This window comes from Phacochoerus africanus, chromosome 4 (genome assembly GCF_016906955.1).
Source record: "Phacochoerus africanus isolate WHEZ1 chromosome 4, ROS_Pafr_v1, whole genome shotgun sequence".
Classification (NCBI taxonomy): domain Eukaryota; kingdom Metazoa; phylum Chordata; class Mammalia; order Artiodactyla; family Suidae; genus Phacochoerus; species Phacochoerus africanus.
In genome coordinates this window covers 133,714,003-133,731,023 of record NC_062547.1, presented here as the reverse complement: position 1 = coordinate 133,731,023, position 17,021 = coordinate 133,714,003, and the positions used below count along the sequence as shown (strand labels likewise).

At 37.6% G+C, this 17,021-nt stretch overlaps 1 protein-coding gene across 8 annotated transcripts in view; it reads left to right on the top strand.

Moving 5' to 3' along the window:
- RAPGEF6 (Rap guanine nucleotide exchange factor 6) overlaps positions 1–17,021 on the top strand; it is a 226,774-nt gene that overhangs the window by 193,365 nt on the left and 16,388 nt on the right. For all 8 annotated transcript variants that reach the window (XR_007134590.1, XM_047778562.1, XM_047778563.1 and 5 more), the window contains 3 exons: positions 1,552–1,763; positions 6,706–6,829; positions 13,290–13,510. Coding sequence is in view for 7 of the 8 variants with exons in the window: in XM_047778562.1 (XP_047634518.1) it covers positions 1,552–1,763; positions 6,706–6,829; positions 13,290–13,510 (557 nt within the window). In the remaining variant the exon portion in view is untranslated. The remainder of the gene's footprint in view (positions 1–1,551; positions 1,764–6,705; positions 6,830–13,289; positions 13,511–17,021) is intronic.

Here is a 17,021-nt window from a genome sequence, read left to right as displayed (position 1 = left end):
AGATTTACGTGGAAGAGGAGCCAGGGCAGTGTTCCAGGCTAGATGCAATAGAACTTGTATGTGTATTGTTTTACCCTTTACTTCTCTCCAGCAAATGGAGCTTAGCAGCTTTAGGGCAACTTACAACTCAGTTTCTGCCTTCTATCCTGTGTCACTGTTAAATTACTTCTCACCAAGATGTTAAATCACTGTGTGTACTGTTTTTTTGTTGGGTTTTTTTTGTTTGTTTGTTTTCTTTTTTGACCACCCCATGGCGTATGGAGTTCCCAGACCAGAGATCAGACCTGAGCCACAGTCACAACCTGTACCACAGCTGCGGTAGTGCTGGATCCTTTAATCCTCTGTGCCAGGCTGAGGAGCAAACTTGCATCCTGGCACTGCAGAGATGCCACTGTGCCACTGCAGGAACTCCTGCGTGTACTTTTAATCTTAGTTTCGCAAAGACTATCTGGTAAAGGACAGAGTTCATCCCCCTCCTAAATCTACCAGCCTGTGGACTCTCTTGTTTTGTTGCATGTACAGGAGATTGCGGGTTTTGCCTTCAGAGTGAGTTAGCTGCTATGGAGATCTGTGCTTTACCACCTTTGATCAAGTTCTTCAGCTGCAGGCTTCCTTTTTCAGCAATTTGCCTACTCACATTTAACCTTGCCTATTTTTTGGCAGCCTTTCTAATGTGTTTAGGAGTTACAGATATCTCTAAGTTTCCATGGAGGTGAAATTTGCATTTCTGTTATTCATCCTTGGGGTTCTTCAGAATGATTTCTGAGAAGCAGAGGGAACAAAGATATCTTAACTCTACACTAAAATCAGAAGTCAAGAGAACATTTTAAATACAGTGGTATAGGTAAAAGACAGGTGGCTAAGAACAAAAGAGGGATTAACTGGTGAGAAAATTGAGCTGCTGTACATGCTTTATTCATTTGGCAGCCTACCTGCGAAATGGTAGTATAGAGGTAAGGCATGGGGAGGGGGAGTTGTAGCCTAACTGGCATGAATTATTTTTAAATTTAGGGCTAACTTTGTTTAAAATTCTGTAGAAAGGAGACTTTGGATATAAGGAGGATTGGGGACAACATGGTTAGGGCGTGGGATATGAAAGTATTGGAATCAGGGACATGATTGGCCAAAACCTCAAAGAAAGAAGGTTCTCAGCCTCAGAATTTATGTATTCAGCGTTACTTACACCACTTTCAAATAGATACTGTCTCCATAAAGTTACTTCTAAGGAAAACAAAAACATCGTGGTACTTGAAGTTTATTTTTAAATTAATTGTCTACTTTATGAAATTACTTTGTCATTTACCCGCAGACTACAAAATAAAGGCTATAGGTACACGACCACAGACAAGTAATGTAGTTTCTTTGAAAAAAGTTTTCCTTGTTTTAATATTGGTGTATTTATTTGTGGTTGTACTATTTATTTCAGCACATTGAAATATGTCTCTGCTTATTTTAGCTTAATTAGAGAAAACTGGTGTATACGCTTTCCTGACCGGAGTCCTCCCTCTCCCTAAAGTCCCTCTTTAATGTTTTTGTTCTCATATTCGACAGTGGCTTGAATCTGGCATCTGTTGCACGACTCAGAGGTACTTGGGAAAAGTTACCAAGCAAGTATGAGAAACATCTCCAAGATCTCCAAGACCTTTTTGATCCATCTAGAAACATGGCAAAATACAGAAATATTCTTAGTAGTCAAAGTATGCAGCCTCCAATTATTCCTCTCTTCCCTGTTGTCAAGAAAGATATGACATTTCTACATGAAGGTATTTAAAAATTATTTGAAAATTACCATGTTTAGCGTCAGCTAATTCTACAGAATTGTGATGTATTCTGTATTAAATGTATTTTCCAGGCTATTGGTTACAAGTCACTAAAGCTTTACCCAGTTAAATGCTGTAAATCTTAGGAACAAAAACCCACATTATTGACAAGAACAGATACAGGTGTTTACTGAATGCACTCAAACATAAAGTTGATTTATAATCAAGATTAGATTGTTTGATCATACTTACTGTTTGGTAATATTTTTCTTTACATCTTTTTAAATTACTCAATACATACAGAAAAGTACCCAAAATGAATGAGTAACTTAATGAATTATGACAAGGCAGACACTGCTGTAAACAACATCCAGTCCAAAAAAAAAAAAAAAAATTATCTGCCTCCCAGTGCCCTACTCAGACCCCTTCCCAGTTACTACCTTTATCCTCTTCCCCAAAGATAACTAGTGTCTTGACTTCTAAAAATGTAGTTTAGTTTTATATATCCTTGAACTTTATCCAATTACAGAGTATCTTTGTTTCCTTTTGTTTTAGCCTGATTTCTGGATTATCTTCTTCAGCATTAGACTAGTGAGATGAGATTTTTCCACGTTTTTGAGTGTAACTGCACTTCATTTTCAATGCAATACAATAAATTTATCCCATCAATTGATGAGCAATTGATGGTTTCCACTGTTTGCCTAGTATGAATAATGCTGCTCGGAATGTCTTTCACATATCTTGTGATGCACGTGCATGTTTGTTCAGTATAATTCACAGTGAAACCTATGGGTCCTGATACTCGTATAATCACTTTGGAAAGCAGTTTGGTGTTAATCTACACTTGTGAACACTGGCAGTATTGTTAGTGTTCTTATTGTTCCTCATTCCCACCAACATTTCGTAAATCATTCTTTTTATTTTTACCCATTCCAGTCGATTTGTAATTGTATCTTGATGTGTTTTCATTTGCACTTCTCTTATTATTAGTGAAGCTGAACACCCTTTCTATATGTTAATTTGTCCTCTTTTGTCAGTCATCAGTTTAGGTTCTTGCCTATTTTTAATAAGGTTATCTGTTTAATGTATTTTTAAGGATTTTTTTTAAGTGTAGATACAGTATGACTTGCCTTTTGACTCTCTTAAGATCATCTTTTTTTTGGTCTTTTCTAGGGCCGCACCCGCAGCTTATGGACATTCCCAGTCTAGAGGTCTAATCGGAGCTATAGGCACCGGCTTACGCCACAGATCCCCAACCCACTGAGCAAGGCCAGAGATCAAACCCGCAACCTCATGGTTCCTACTTGGATTTGTTAACCACTGAGCCACGACAGGAACTCTCAAAATCATCTGTTGATGAACAGCAAGTTTTTAGTTTTCAAAACCTAATTTGTTAATCTTTTTCCATGTGGTTTATCTCTGTTGATTTGGGGGGGGGAAGAGCTTTTTAGGGCAGCACCTGCAGCTTATGGAAGTTCCCAGGCTAAGGGTCCCAGAGCTGTAGCTGCTGGCCTACACCACAGCCACAGAAACGCAGAATCTCAGCCACATCTGCAGTCTGTGCCACAGCTTGTAGCAACACTAGATCCTTAACCCACTCAGCGAAGCCAGGGATCGAAGCATCCTCATGGATACTAGTCAGGTTCTTAAACCCACTGACTCTCAATAGGAACTCCCCCCTTAATTGATTTTTGTGAGTGGTATTTGTCCTCCATAATTTGCTAACTATACACTCTTTTACTAATTTTCTAGTGTTACACTTGACATTATAATATTTACACTTTGAGATATTAGAGTAATATTCATTAGTACTTTTCTGTGTATTAGAAAGTGCAAGAACTTAGACCATTTATATTCCATTTACTCATGTCCTGATTTATATACAGTTGTTGCCATGCCTTTAAATCAAGATGGTATTATTGTTTAGTGAGTCAGTATTTATTTAGCTTTACCTGTGTCATGATAGTGTCACTGTTTTTTTCCTTCCATCATTTCAGAGTTTTATTGTCTTTTTTCCCCCTATTGAACACTGACAGTTATTCCTTTATGTGCAAATCTACTGGTGATGCAATCTCTGAGTTTTTGTTTATGTGGAAAATGTCTTTAATTAATACTCATTTTTAGGAGTTCCTGTGACACAGTGGGTTAAGGATCTGGCTATGCCACAGGTGCAACCAAAAAAAAAAAAAAATTCATTCTTAAGGCATAATTTTGGTTGGTACCATTTATCTTTCAGCATTTTGAGTTAAAATTGTCTCCTAGCTTCCATTGTTTTGTTTTGGTCTTTTTGTCTTTTTATTTTGGGGGCCACACCCATGGCACATGGAGGTTCCCAGGCTAGGGGTCAAATTGGAGCTGTAGCTGCTGGCCTACGCCAGAGCCACAGCAATGCGGGATCCAAGCCGTGTCTGCAACCTACACCACAGCTCACGGCAACACTGAATCCTTAACCCACTGAGTGAGGCCAGGGATCGAGCCTGCATCTTCATGGATGCTAGTCAGGTTCACTGACTGCTGAGCCATGATGGAAACTTCTCCTAGCTTGCATTGTTAATGTTGAAAAGTCAGCTGTCAGTCTTATTTGCTTTTCCTTTAGTAATAATCTGCCCTTTTTCTCTAGTTTAGCTATGCTGTGACTAGGTGCACCATTTGGGGTTTTGTTTATAGGATATCTTGAAATTTTCATATTTTTCATCAGTTTTGGGAAATACTCAGTCATTCTGTCTTAAGACTTTCTATTTGCTCTCCTTTCACCTCTCCTTTAGGGATTTTCATTTCACTTCTGATCATCCTGTCCCTGTTGTGTCACAAACTGTTTTGTATTTTTCATCTTTTTGTCTCACCTGGCTATTGTCCTTCATTCTGGAATTTTCTCCCAACCTAATGTCTGTCTTTTTAAATTATTTCTTTGACTGTATCTCATTTACTGTTAAATGTATCAGTTATGGGGCTTTTTTTTTTTTTTCACTTTTACAATTTAAATTTTTTCTTCATCTCCATGTTCTCTGCCAGAGTTCTTAGGGTTGTTATTTATAACCATGTATATATTCAGCAGGTACTTTAATGTCTGTTAATAACTCCCTAATCCAGATCCTTTATGAGCCTCTTTCTGTCACCTTTTTTTCTCTTGCGTTTCAATCATGTTATATTTTCTCCTAATGTACCTAGTTATTTTTTGACCAAATGGATGTTCTGTGTAAAAAATTACAGAAATAATCTAATGGGATATTGTCTGAATATCCCATTGGACGATATCCCATTCCTCCAAAGAGAATTAAAGCTTGCTTCCATCAGGCAGTCAGAAATGCTAGAATCCAAAAACCACTTTAAACCTTTTTCACTTTTTGAGATAATTGAACATGGAACTTTTATCCCAGGCTACATTTAGTTTAGTCCCAGAATATGGCCCTTTGGGATCCCAACCCAAAGCATTGGAGATTCACCTAGGCAATTCTCTAACCTCAAATTAGGGTGGCACTACTTGGTTTTTCCACTCATCATCCCCTTTTCTGAAATCAGCAGATGCCCCTAAGGTCAAACACTGTAAAATGCTTAATTTGCCCCATATCTTTATTCTTTCTCCAAATCTTCACTGCTTTGATAGTTTTTTGATGACTAAAACATTTTTTTCCTATATTCTTCCAACTTTGGTAACTGTTCTCAGCAGTAGCATTATTCTCATTGCCTACACTTACTGTCCACACTGCCATTATCACTTTTTTTTTTTTCAGGAGGAAATACTATTATAGGCTTCAAATATATTTTTCTGATACGCTCCCTGAAAACATATTTTGGGGCTTAAAAGTATTTTTGGTTATTGCATGTATCCAACTCATATTGGGATGTTGAATGATTTATGTGTCCAGGGGCCAGGTGCCATTTACTACAAAAGGGAAACCTCTGTGTTCCAGATCCATGAGGTTCCCAAACTTTACTTCAGGGACTTTGAGTTCCACAGAGACACCTCAGGGGCTACCATGGGAAATAAATAGGATTACACCAACTGTTAAAGACACTTGTGAAAAAAAGACAGATAACCCTTTGAACATATAATTTTTGCCTTGTGGTTTGAACTGGGTAAGTCATCGTCTGGTCTCATTCTTGCTCTTATCAAAGAGTAGTAGACCATTAAAAAAGTTGTGTGGTTTTTTTCTCAGAACTACTTAACAAAACAGAAAAATTATGGAGGTTATGAACAAGCAGATTTGTGTTAATAATTAAAGCCATGATTGTAAATTCAAATTCTGGGGAAGGGAAAATATATTGCAGACTAGAAGGTGTTTGCCCTTATGAACCAGCCACCTCTTAATTTTAACTAATTATTACCACTAGGAAAATAGACCTACTATTATTTAATCCCTCACCTCCTTGCTTCCCTTTTTTTTTTTTTTCCAGAGAAGTAAGAAATTCTTTTTTTTAACGGGATATCTTCCACTTCTTAAGTGTTGACAACTCATTTTACAACCTTTTAAAGTATTGTAAACCATAGAAACCTTCCTGGGTTAGTTAAAACCAAAGATCACCTTTTGTGATCTCTAGCTAAAACCTAAGTTTTCAAGTGCTGTACTCTGCTGCCCCCCTCCCTCCCCCAAAAATAGGCAGGTAACTTCCTGAGAGTGGGTTGAGCATCATCTGGAGAGTTAGATTTGAGGAGCTGCACTTTATATTAGGTGTGCCTAGAACATAATGCAGTGAGTTTTAGAAGTTATACACAATTTATGACTTTCCAGTATTCATAATCATTACTTGCATAGGAATAGAATTCTTCCCATTCACCCATTCCCTAGGATCTGGGTTCAGCCGTCTGTGGGCTTATCAATTCTTAAAGACAAAACTGGCATTTTGATAAAGTTCTGATTTGTGCCCCCAAGAATAATAACTTGACTTCTGCTCCCTTTATAGATATTTTAATTTTGGGAGTTAAAACTTTACTTTCGTTCTATAGGAAATGATTCCAAAGTAGATGGTTTAGTAAATTTTGAGAAGCTCAGAATGATTGCCAAGGAAATTCGTCAAGTTGTTCGAATGACTTCTGCTAACATGGACCCAGCTATGATGTTCCGTCAGAGGTATGGCATTGAAGTGTGCAAGTGTCATAGGGTGATGTTGAGAGTGTTATAATACCTTTCATTTATTGAGCATCTGCCATGTGTTATACACTGTACTAAGTGCATTGTAGATGTCAGTCTCAAGTAATCATTTATCACCTTTAAAAACTTTTAAAGGTCAGTAGTATTGGCCTGCCTTTCATATATGAAGAAACTAAAGCTCAGAGTAGTTAGAGAGTGTGTCCAGGACTACATAAATGACTGAGATTTGAACCCTAGTTGTCTCACTCTTTTGAATACATGGATAGTTCTGTATTATTTTTAAAATGTCATCTAATTTAAATGTAAGTAAATTTCTCATCTCTACCAAAGTTATCATAGAGGACAGATGGTTCCATCTGATTTCTAACCAAATGTGTGAAGTATTAGCCTATATATATCTTTTATTTTTACAGACTATTTTTAAAGTTCTACGTTCTACTTCATTCTTCTAAAATGTATTCCTTTGTCTTGGAGTTCCTGTACTGCCTTAGCACTAACAAAGCTGTCTAGCATCCATGGGGACGCAGGTTCAATAGCTGGCCTCACCCAATGGGTTAAGGATCCGGCGTTGCTGTGAGCTGTAGTGTAGGTCGCAGATATGGCTCGGATCCCACCTTGCTGTGGCTGTGGCGTAGGCCAGCAGCTACAGCTCCATTTCGACCCCTAGCCTGGGAACTTCCATATGCCATGATTGCAGCCCTAGAAGAGACAAAAATAAATAAATAAGATACATTCCTTTGTCTCAAGTCGTGGTACTCCTGTTTATTTGTATGTAAATTCTTTAACAATTCAAAAAGTCCAAATTTAAGGATGTTCCATCTTTAATAAAAATGAAAAGTATTATTTGCATTCAGTATTAACCTGATTTTTTGAGAATGCTTTTTAAAATGCATCTTTATTTAATGTAACAACAAATGCTCTCTCAAATTATATAAAATTTAAAGTATGTTGTCAATCTGTTCCCAGAATTTTATAATTTTTTTGGTAAAAAGATGTTAGGGTTTTAATTTTTGGTGTGCATTTTTTCTAGGCCTAAGAGCTTTAAAAATGAAATACCAGGGCAGACACAATTCTTACGGCTTAAAAGAAATATAGTCTACCTAGGAAACAAAAATACTAGGTTTTTTAAAAATTAGAGATGGAGTTTTTGTAACCAAACAGTATCAGTGTGTGAGGATTGGGTTTTTTGTTTGTTTGTTTTGTTTTGTTTAAATCACTGTTCAGAAGTCTTTGTCTTTGTAAGTAGTTTATTTGCTCTGGTTGGAAAAATTCTCAAGTATGAAGAAAGAGGTGTGTCACCTCTCCTCTTCCCTACGCATCCCACTTCTGCTTCTGAGAATCACTGCATGTAATGAGAGATGTCGTTGCTCAGCAGTGTAGAGGCAGAAAACAGAACTGGAGACCAAAGCAAACCTGGAGGAGGATTTGTTTGTTTGTTTCTAAGTTTTTGTTTTTGTTGTATGTCTCTGTACAGTGACGCCCACCACCCCCTGTTATTTTCCATGGACATGCATCTACTCATTTATTTTAGCACCCTGGTTCTTGAAGACAGAATGAATTTGTGAGCCTGTCAAAGCAGTTGACAATATTCTAAGTTGCAGCCATATCTCAGAAATGAGCAAACAAGGAAGAAACTGAGTAGGAAATAAACGAACTTGGATGGTAATGGCCTAGGCAATGGCCTAGGCTAGTATAGGAGAAAATATAACATCATTTATGATTAGATTGTACTGAACTTTTTCTGAATCAGTTTGTCAGCTAGTACAAAAGTGTATTAGCTTTCCTTTTTTTTTTTAATTTTTATTTTTAGGCTGCGCCTGTGGCATATAGAGGTTCCCAGGCTAGGGGTCTAAGCTGTGCCACAGCTGCCAGCCTACACCACAGCCAGATCCAAGCCACATCTGCAGCCTACACCACACAGCTCATGGCAACCCCAGATTCCGGACCCACTGAGCAAGGCCAGAGGTGGAATCTGTATCCTCATGGATACTTGTCAGATTTGTTTCCACCATGCCACAATGGGAACTCCCTGTACTAGCTTTCTTTATGAAAGTAATTGTCCAGTTTGGCCGTGTGTATTATTTAGCATAGACAAAGTATCCCCTTTTGTTTAACAGTAGTTAATTTGCCATGTGAAAAACGAAATTTTGGGCTGACCACAGCTAAAAATGAGTGCAAGCCTAGGACATGCTGAGACCAATCAGGATGGGAGAGAAAGGGGAAAAAAGAAAAAGAAAAAAAAAAGAGAAAAAAATGTTAAAGAATCTTGATTGAGCCCACTTATAGTACAAGGGAATACATATCGTAAAGATTTTGATGATATATTTATACTTCAATTTTAAGTTAGATTTGCTTGTCAGAATTTCTTATAAAATACATTGTCAGAAATTTCTGCAGTTAAAAATGAGATTATAAATCTTTATGTTCTTTGTAATTTCATTCTCTCTTAAATGAGTGGTTTAAAAATCCTTTTGAAAAAATGTTCAACAGTTCTATTCCTTAATTTAAGATTTCCTTCCCTGAAAACTTTGAATTCAAAATTCATAGTTGGTAAATGTTTTCCCTCAATATTTTTATTAACATTAGTCTCTAAACAAATTAGGTTATCGGAGATATAACTGGTCTAAAAGCATACCTTTAAATATGGTGAAGTTTTTTTGGCTTTCAGTACATATCATAATTCCATTTATCCCATTTAAGTCATTTTAATGTTAAGCTACCATTTTTTCTAGTAAAATTTTTCTCTTCTGTCTGTCTCCATAGTTTCTCTGACTCTCAACTGTTGTCTTTTTTTCTGTGCTTTCCTATTCAAACACACGCTTCAATGTTTGTGGCTCTTGCTTACAGGAAGAAGAGGTGGCGGAGTCTGGGGTAAGTGTAGAGATGAATGCAACTGGAATGAAGGTTGTGCAACTCTTAACATATACTGCATCCTTTTCATTAATGCACGCACGTAAAATAGCATGTGTTCTATTAACCCTGTCAACCTACATTCCTGACAAATGCCTTTTGCTAACAAGGTGAAAATAGTGATACAACTAGCTTTTTTGTCTTTACTTTTCCATTATTGATATCCCATAAGTCCTTTTTAGATTTTAACTTAGCAGGTTCAGTTAGATGATGGTGATGATGATAGCATATATTTGTTGTGTGCTTCCTATATGCTATAAAATGCTCTAAGCATTTAATATGAATTATTTAATTTTCCAACCACTCTGTGAAATAAATACTGTTATCCCCGTGATATAGACGGGGAAGATGGAGTTGTCCAAATTCTTAGCGCTTACTAATGGTAGATTCTGATTCACTAATGATGATAGTCTGATTCCAGAGTCCATACCATTTTATTTTATTCACCTGCCATATTTTATAAAAATAAATATTTAGGTATATTAAAATAGGTAAGAGGTGTGTTTATAAAAGACATTTTCTATAAGTTTTCCAGAAGGGGGCAGCCTTTGTCCAAAGTAACCTATAAAATTGAGTTAGTAAATAATTGATAGAGAAGGTGATTTTAAGTTGTTCAGATCCACTAATACTGTGAGACATACAACACTGACTGAATTTTAGTTTAAATTCCTACTGTTTTTTAATTAAAAACTCTTTTAATTAAAAACTCCCTTATCTTAAAACTGAAACAGTATCAGAAAACACCTTTTGTTCAAATAGGTTCAGATCTGTGCTAACACAAAGCTAGGTATCTATTTAGAATCAGAATGTTTAAGATCTTATAAGTCACCTATATAGTTTTTTCATTTTTTAGTTAAAGAAAATGATGGTTTTGTGGATGAAGGGATTAAATGAGAATTTTGTGGTTTTAAGATTGTAGTGAGTCATGAAGTTAGATGCATATAAGACTTTTTGTGAGCCACTTACTTTGAGTCTTGTCTTATTTGTGGTCCTTTGTTTTCTGTTGAAGCTTGGTGAACTTGAATTTCCTTTTACTTTCTTCCTCCCTTTTCTGTATGTTTCTCATGTGTTTTCTTCTATACTGTACATTTATGTCTTGGTCTTCTCTGTTTTTTCTCATTGAAAACAGATTGATTCCTAACATTACTATTAATGAAGAAGAATACTTGGACAATACGTCTTAGTGGGGATTTGGAGGTGTTCGAATGACTCACGTAACATAGTCATGGTTTATTTAGCTTTTGCGTTGCACTGTAGGATGTTTGCAAACAGTAGATGACTTTGGTTTTACATCAGCATTTTGGAAATATTGAAAGATATTTTATTGTCATTTATCACAGTATATTCATTTATTAAGGTTTCGTATGTATTCTAGATTTCTGGACTCCTTTTCTGTATCAACTTAGATAAAATAATTAAACATTTGTGTTAAAATTTGTTCCTAAATATTGGGACTTGATTTTACTGCCTTTCTTTGAATCTAAAACATCATCAATTCTTGGGACCACTCTTGTTTTATGTACCACTCAAAAAAATGACTACAGTACCTTTTTAACACTGAGAATTTTTTTACTTTATACTTACTAGAAGAGCTCTTACGTAAACTTAAACATGTATTTTCTTACATAACACCTTTTGCACTGATAAAAAGGGAAATATAAACAAATTAAATTGGTTTAGTAAGTTTTTGAAACTTCTTCATATTCAGAATATGAACCTTCTGAATCACTTTTAAAGTTACTAGTTTCTGGGTTTGTTTTTTTTTTTCCCCCCTACACTGTATTGCCTTTTGAGCCATCACATGTTTTGGTAATGCCACATTTAAAACAAGCCATGAAGAAACAAAAAGCTGCTGGTACTGGGCTCTTAGGCTGACTTTGCAAATATTTAGGGCTAGCTGCCTTTTGACACCTGCTTAGGGAACGTTGTTGAACTAGTCATATTCACTCATATTCACCGCCTCCTTAAAAACCATTTGGTTCCTGGAGGTTAAAGGAGTAATTCATTCATGGCACTGGATTTTCTTCTAAACCATTCTATAAGTTTTGAAGTTTCTGCATGTGTAAGTAGTAACAACCATGTCACATTTTTCTGCCTGCCCAATAACAATTGAAAATTGCCATCAAATATAAGACGCACTCTATTATCTTTTTTTTTTTTTTTTTAAGGGCTGCACCCACAGCATATGGAGGTTCCCAGGCTAGGGGTCACATTGGAGCTGTAGCCACTGGCCTATGCCAGCCACAGCAACACCAGATCTGAGCCACATCTACACCATAGCTCACAGCAATGCCAGATCCTTAACCCACTGAGCAAGGCCAGGGATCGAAGCTGTATCCTCATGGATACTGGTCAGTTTCATTTCCACTGAGCCATAACGAGAACTCCAATACACACTCCTTTAAAGAGCTTAAAATCATGAAAGAAAAAAATAACAATTTTTACAACTTTATTTCACTTAATTTACATTGAAAACATTAGGATTTTAGTGTCTGTTTTGTCTCTTAAATTGGGTATTTGAGAATGGAAAAACAAAATTATACTATGATGGTGTATGTTTAGAGTATATTTGGGTAAATAGACTGACTGGGAAAACTTACAAACATCTTTATTATTTTAGAATAAAGATCGCCTAAAAACCTTGTGCCTTAAAAATAAAAATCACCTAAAAACCTTGTGTTTGCTATCTTTGTTTAAAAGGAAAACTAGCATTGCAATTCCTGTTCGCCAGTGGTTCTAGATGTAGTTATTGTAGAAGGAAGTTTGCCAGATAGAATTGGGTGTGAAGCTATAGCTTGAATTGAGTTCCATCACATTTAAAGGCATTGCAGAAGAAAGGTCCCATATCCCCAGTCCTAGAATTCACATGTTGCCTAACATTTCATATGTGAGTGAAAGCATTGAGTAGGTTTTTTTTTAATTGCAATTCTGATCTCTGACTGTATTGAATTGTGTATAAATGGTGTTATTTTTCTTACTGGTTGTTCTCTTTGAATGTTGGCCAAAATGGTTATTGATAAAATTGGTGTGAGCATGTTCACAGTGGGCCTGCTTTAGACAAGGAGTGACAATGGCAGTAGCATGTTCAGAGCAGCACATACAAGCAAAGCTGCTCTGGAAACTCCCCTGTTGAAGAACCGTGGTGCAGAAATCTGGCCCAGGATGGGCTTGTCCTGACCCAGGCTCTTGCCTTATCTGCAGAGTGTGGATGGCCACAGGGCCAAAGGAATGCTTTTTACATGTCACAGTTGTGCCATGGGTTGCAGAGGCATCAAACACACATCTGATGGAATTTGTTGCTTTCGGGAGAATTGTTAACTTATTCTTTTGAATTCTGTACTTTGCTGAATCTTAAAACTCAGAATATTGCCATGTGTGCCATATTACTTTGCCTTAATGCTCTTCATCTTTTAACTCATTTGCATCAGCATGCAATTGCATTAACAGAACAGAATTCTTTTAATCTTCAGTCTACCATATTTACTTCTCATCTTTGCAGCAGCTTATTGTGATCTCCATCTTCTTACAGGTCGCTGAGTCAGGGCAGCACAAATTCAAACATGCTAGATGTTCAGGGAGGTGCTCACAAAAAACGGGCGCGTCGAAGCTCTCTGCTTAATGCCAAGAAGCTGTACGAGGATGCCCAAATGGCGAGGAAAGTGAAGCAGTATCTTTCCAGCCTGGATGTAGAGACAGATGAGGAGAAGTTCCAGATGATGTCATTGCAGTGGGAGCCTGCATATGGTACTTGTAAGTACAAATTCTCCCTTAAGTGACACTAAATAGAACAGAATTGAAATTTCTCTAGATTTCTGCTGAAGTCCCAGGAAAAATTAACAGCAGGTTATTGAAATACCTCAAGTATCATGTGATGCTGTTAATCAGGTACTGAATTCTCATCCATTGCTAATGAATACTCTGTGCAAGAAATGGAGGGATAAGTGCAGCTCTTGAAAAAGCATTAAACAGTCTTATAAAAACTGGAACATTGGAGTTCCTGTTGTGGCGCAGTGGTTAACGAATCTGACTAGGAACCATGAGGTTGCGGGTTCGATCCCTGCCCTTGCTCAGTGGGTTAATGATCCGGCGTTGCCATGAGCTGTGGTGTAGGTCGCAGACACGGCTCGGATCCTGCGTTGCTGTGGCTCTGGCATAGGCCGGTGGCTACGGCTCCGATTAGACCCCTAGCCTGGGAACCTCCATATGCCGCGGGAGCGGCCCAAAGGAATGGAAAAAACAAAACAAAACAAAAAAAAAACTGGAACATTATAGATGAGCCCTTACGTTTGAAAACATTCTAACCTTCATCTCTAGATGAAATTTTTTCCCTTATAAAAAAATTTTCACAGATATAATTTAGCAACTGAAAATGCAATAAATCAAATTAAAATACTGTTAGAGATAACAGATATAGGCATCAGTAAATAAGGTAAAACAAGAAAATTCAGACATATTCTTATACTGTTTATAAATAGAAAATATGATGAACAAAATAGATCCTATCCTTAATACTAGTTTTTTTTTTTTTAATACAACAGAATGCTTATGTCTCTGGGTCAAGGAAATCATGAGCTGTAAAAGCAGAAATCAGTTGGTAAAATGTACTGTGTTGTTCTACACACACAGATGATTGTACTTGTGTTTTTCATATATATGTATATACATATAAACACCCATACACAGACATACGTATATTGTAATAGATGATTAAGTGTTGACAATATGAGGGGTACCCTGTTCCTAATTAATGGGAAATTGTAGTCATCATTGGTTGACCCTGAGATCGATAAAAGGTATAGCATTCACATAGTAATAGAAAAAGTATCAGTAGAGTAGAAAAGATAAAGTGGAAATACAACCAAGTATTGATGTAATAATTCAGATACCACAGTGATTTTTAAAGTAGAGGATAATGCTGGAACTAGAGATTCTCATACTAAGTGAAGTCAGAAAGAAATGCAAATACCATATGATAGCACTTACGTGGAATCTAAAATATGGCACAGATGAACCTATCTGCAGAACAGAAACAGACTCATGGACATGGAGAGCAGACTGGTGGTTGCCAAGTGGGAGGGAGAGGAGTGGGATGGACTGGGAGTTTGGGGTTAGTAAATGCAAACTATTACATATAGCATGGATAAGCAGTGAGGTCCTGCTGTATGGCACAGGGAACTATATCCAATCACTTGTGATGGAACATGATAGAAGATAATAGAAAAAGAATGTGTGTATATACACACGCACATATATATATATATGTATACCTGGGTCACTTTGTGGTACAGCAGAAATTGACAACACTGTAAATCGATCATAATATAAATTTTTTTTTTAATTGGGTAATGAACCGTTCAGTTAATGTTGTTAAAAAAAACAGTGTCTTGGAGTTCCCATCATGGCGCAGTAGAAACGAATCTGATTAGGAACCATGAGGCTGTAGGTTTGATCCTGGGCCTCATTCAGTGGGTTAAGGTTCTGGCGCCGTGAGCTGTGGTAGGTTGCAGATAGGGCTTGGATCTGACGTGGCTGTGGTGTAGGCCAGCAGCTGTAGCTCTGATTTCCCCCCATCCTGGGAACCTCCATATGCCAGGGGTACAGCCCTAAAAAAGCAAAAAAAAAAACCCGCAAAAAAAATAACAGTATCTTGAACATTTCTACCAATAGGAAAAAAAATGAGATGTGATGGAAAGAACACCTACTAAAGGATGGAAGCAGAATTTGAGTCTCATTTTTACCATTAAAACATCCTAGGTGTGGTTCTCTTCCTTCTGGATCTCTTTTATTTTCCCCTTATATAAACCTTAAGCAAAGATTGATACTATGTTTTGTCTCATATTCTTTCTGCATCACACCTGTTAAATAAGGAGAAAGAAATAAAAGTAACAGTTGTTGAGCACTCTCTCTATGCCAACAACCGTGCTAAAGCACTATTATGCATATTGCCGTTTATCCCATGTAGCAATCTGTAAGGTTCCATTTTTGGGGTTGTATGCTAGTGAGATGTGGGATTTAGAAACGTGAATACAGGGAGTTCCCGCTGTGGCTTGGCCTAAAGAGCCAAAAAAAAAAAAAAAAAAAGGATCTCTTAAGGGGCTGGGCCCAAAGTTCCTGAGGATGAGTAAACATTAGCTGTGCCAAGAGGCAAAAACAAGAAGTGCCTAAAAAAGAAGCAGGCCAGAGTTCCCATTGTGGCTCAGCTGGTTAAGGACCAGACATAGTGTCCATGAGGATGTGGGTTCAATCCCTGGCCCCACTTAGTGAGTTAAGGATCTGGCATTGCCGCAAGCTGCAGCATAGGTGGCAGAGGCAGCTCAATCCGGTGTTCCTGTGGTTGCGGCATAGGCCTGCAGCTGCATCTTGATTCAACCCTTTGCCTGGGAACTTCTACATGCTGCACATATGGCCCAATAAAAAAGTAAAAGAAAAAAGAAGACACAGGCCAACACCACCAAAGCCATGAGTGCACATGCTGAGACTGTAGGCTCTAATGAGAGACCTCTGGTATCTGGAGGTCAAGCCCAGATTCCAAAGGGCAGCAGCTGCAAGTTCAATTGACTTAGGGAAATGTGCTCATTCCTGCATCAACAAGGGACTCAGATTCTGCTGGCTAAAGGCCAGAGCTCAGCTCAAATCAAGGCACAGGCTGTAGCTGCCATTCTCGCTCTGGCTCCCAGAGATGGCCTAAGCACCCATGAAGGATTCCTCCGTCTGCTTATGTGAAGACAACAGGACTGGTGTGACCCTTGGGATGTTGCCCATATGGGGCTGGTATCATCCTGTGTTATTTGTACAAATAAGCCTGCGGCAGGATCTGTCTCACACACATACACGCAAAAATGCTCTAGATGAGATGTTGGCCTTTAGGTTCAGATGGAGCTAATTAAACCCATTTATCTAAATTTAAGGAGTAAAATAAACTAAATTCTACAAAATTTTTAAAGGTAACATTTTATAATACTAACATGAAATTATTGTTAGGAAAATTAATCTTTTTGTGTTAAAAAATAAGTGGTTATGGAGTTCCCGTGATGGCTCAGCAGGTTAAGAACCCAACGTAGTGTCTTTGAGGATACAGGTTCAATTCCTGGCCTCTCTCAGTGGGTTAAGGATCTGGCCTTGCCACAAGCTGCAGAGTAGGTTACAGATGTGGCTCGGATCCATCATTGCCATGGCTATGGCACAGGCTGGCAGCTGCAGCTCTGATTCAGTCCCTGGCCTGGGAACTTCCATATGCCATGGGAGTGACCGTAAAAAGGAA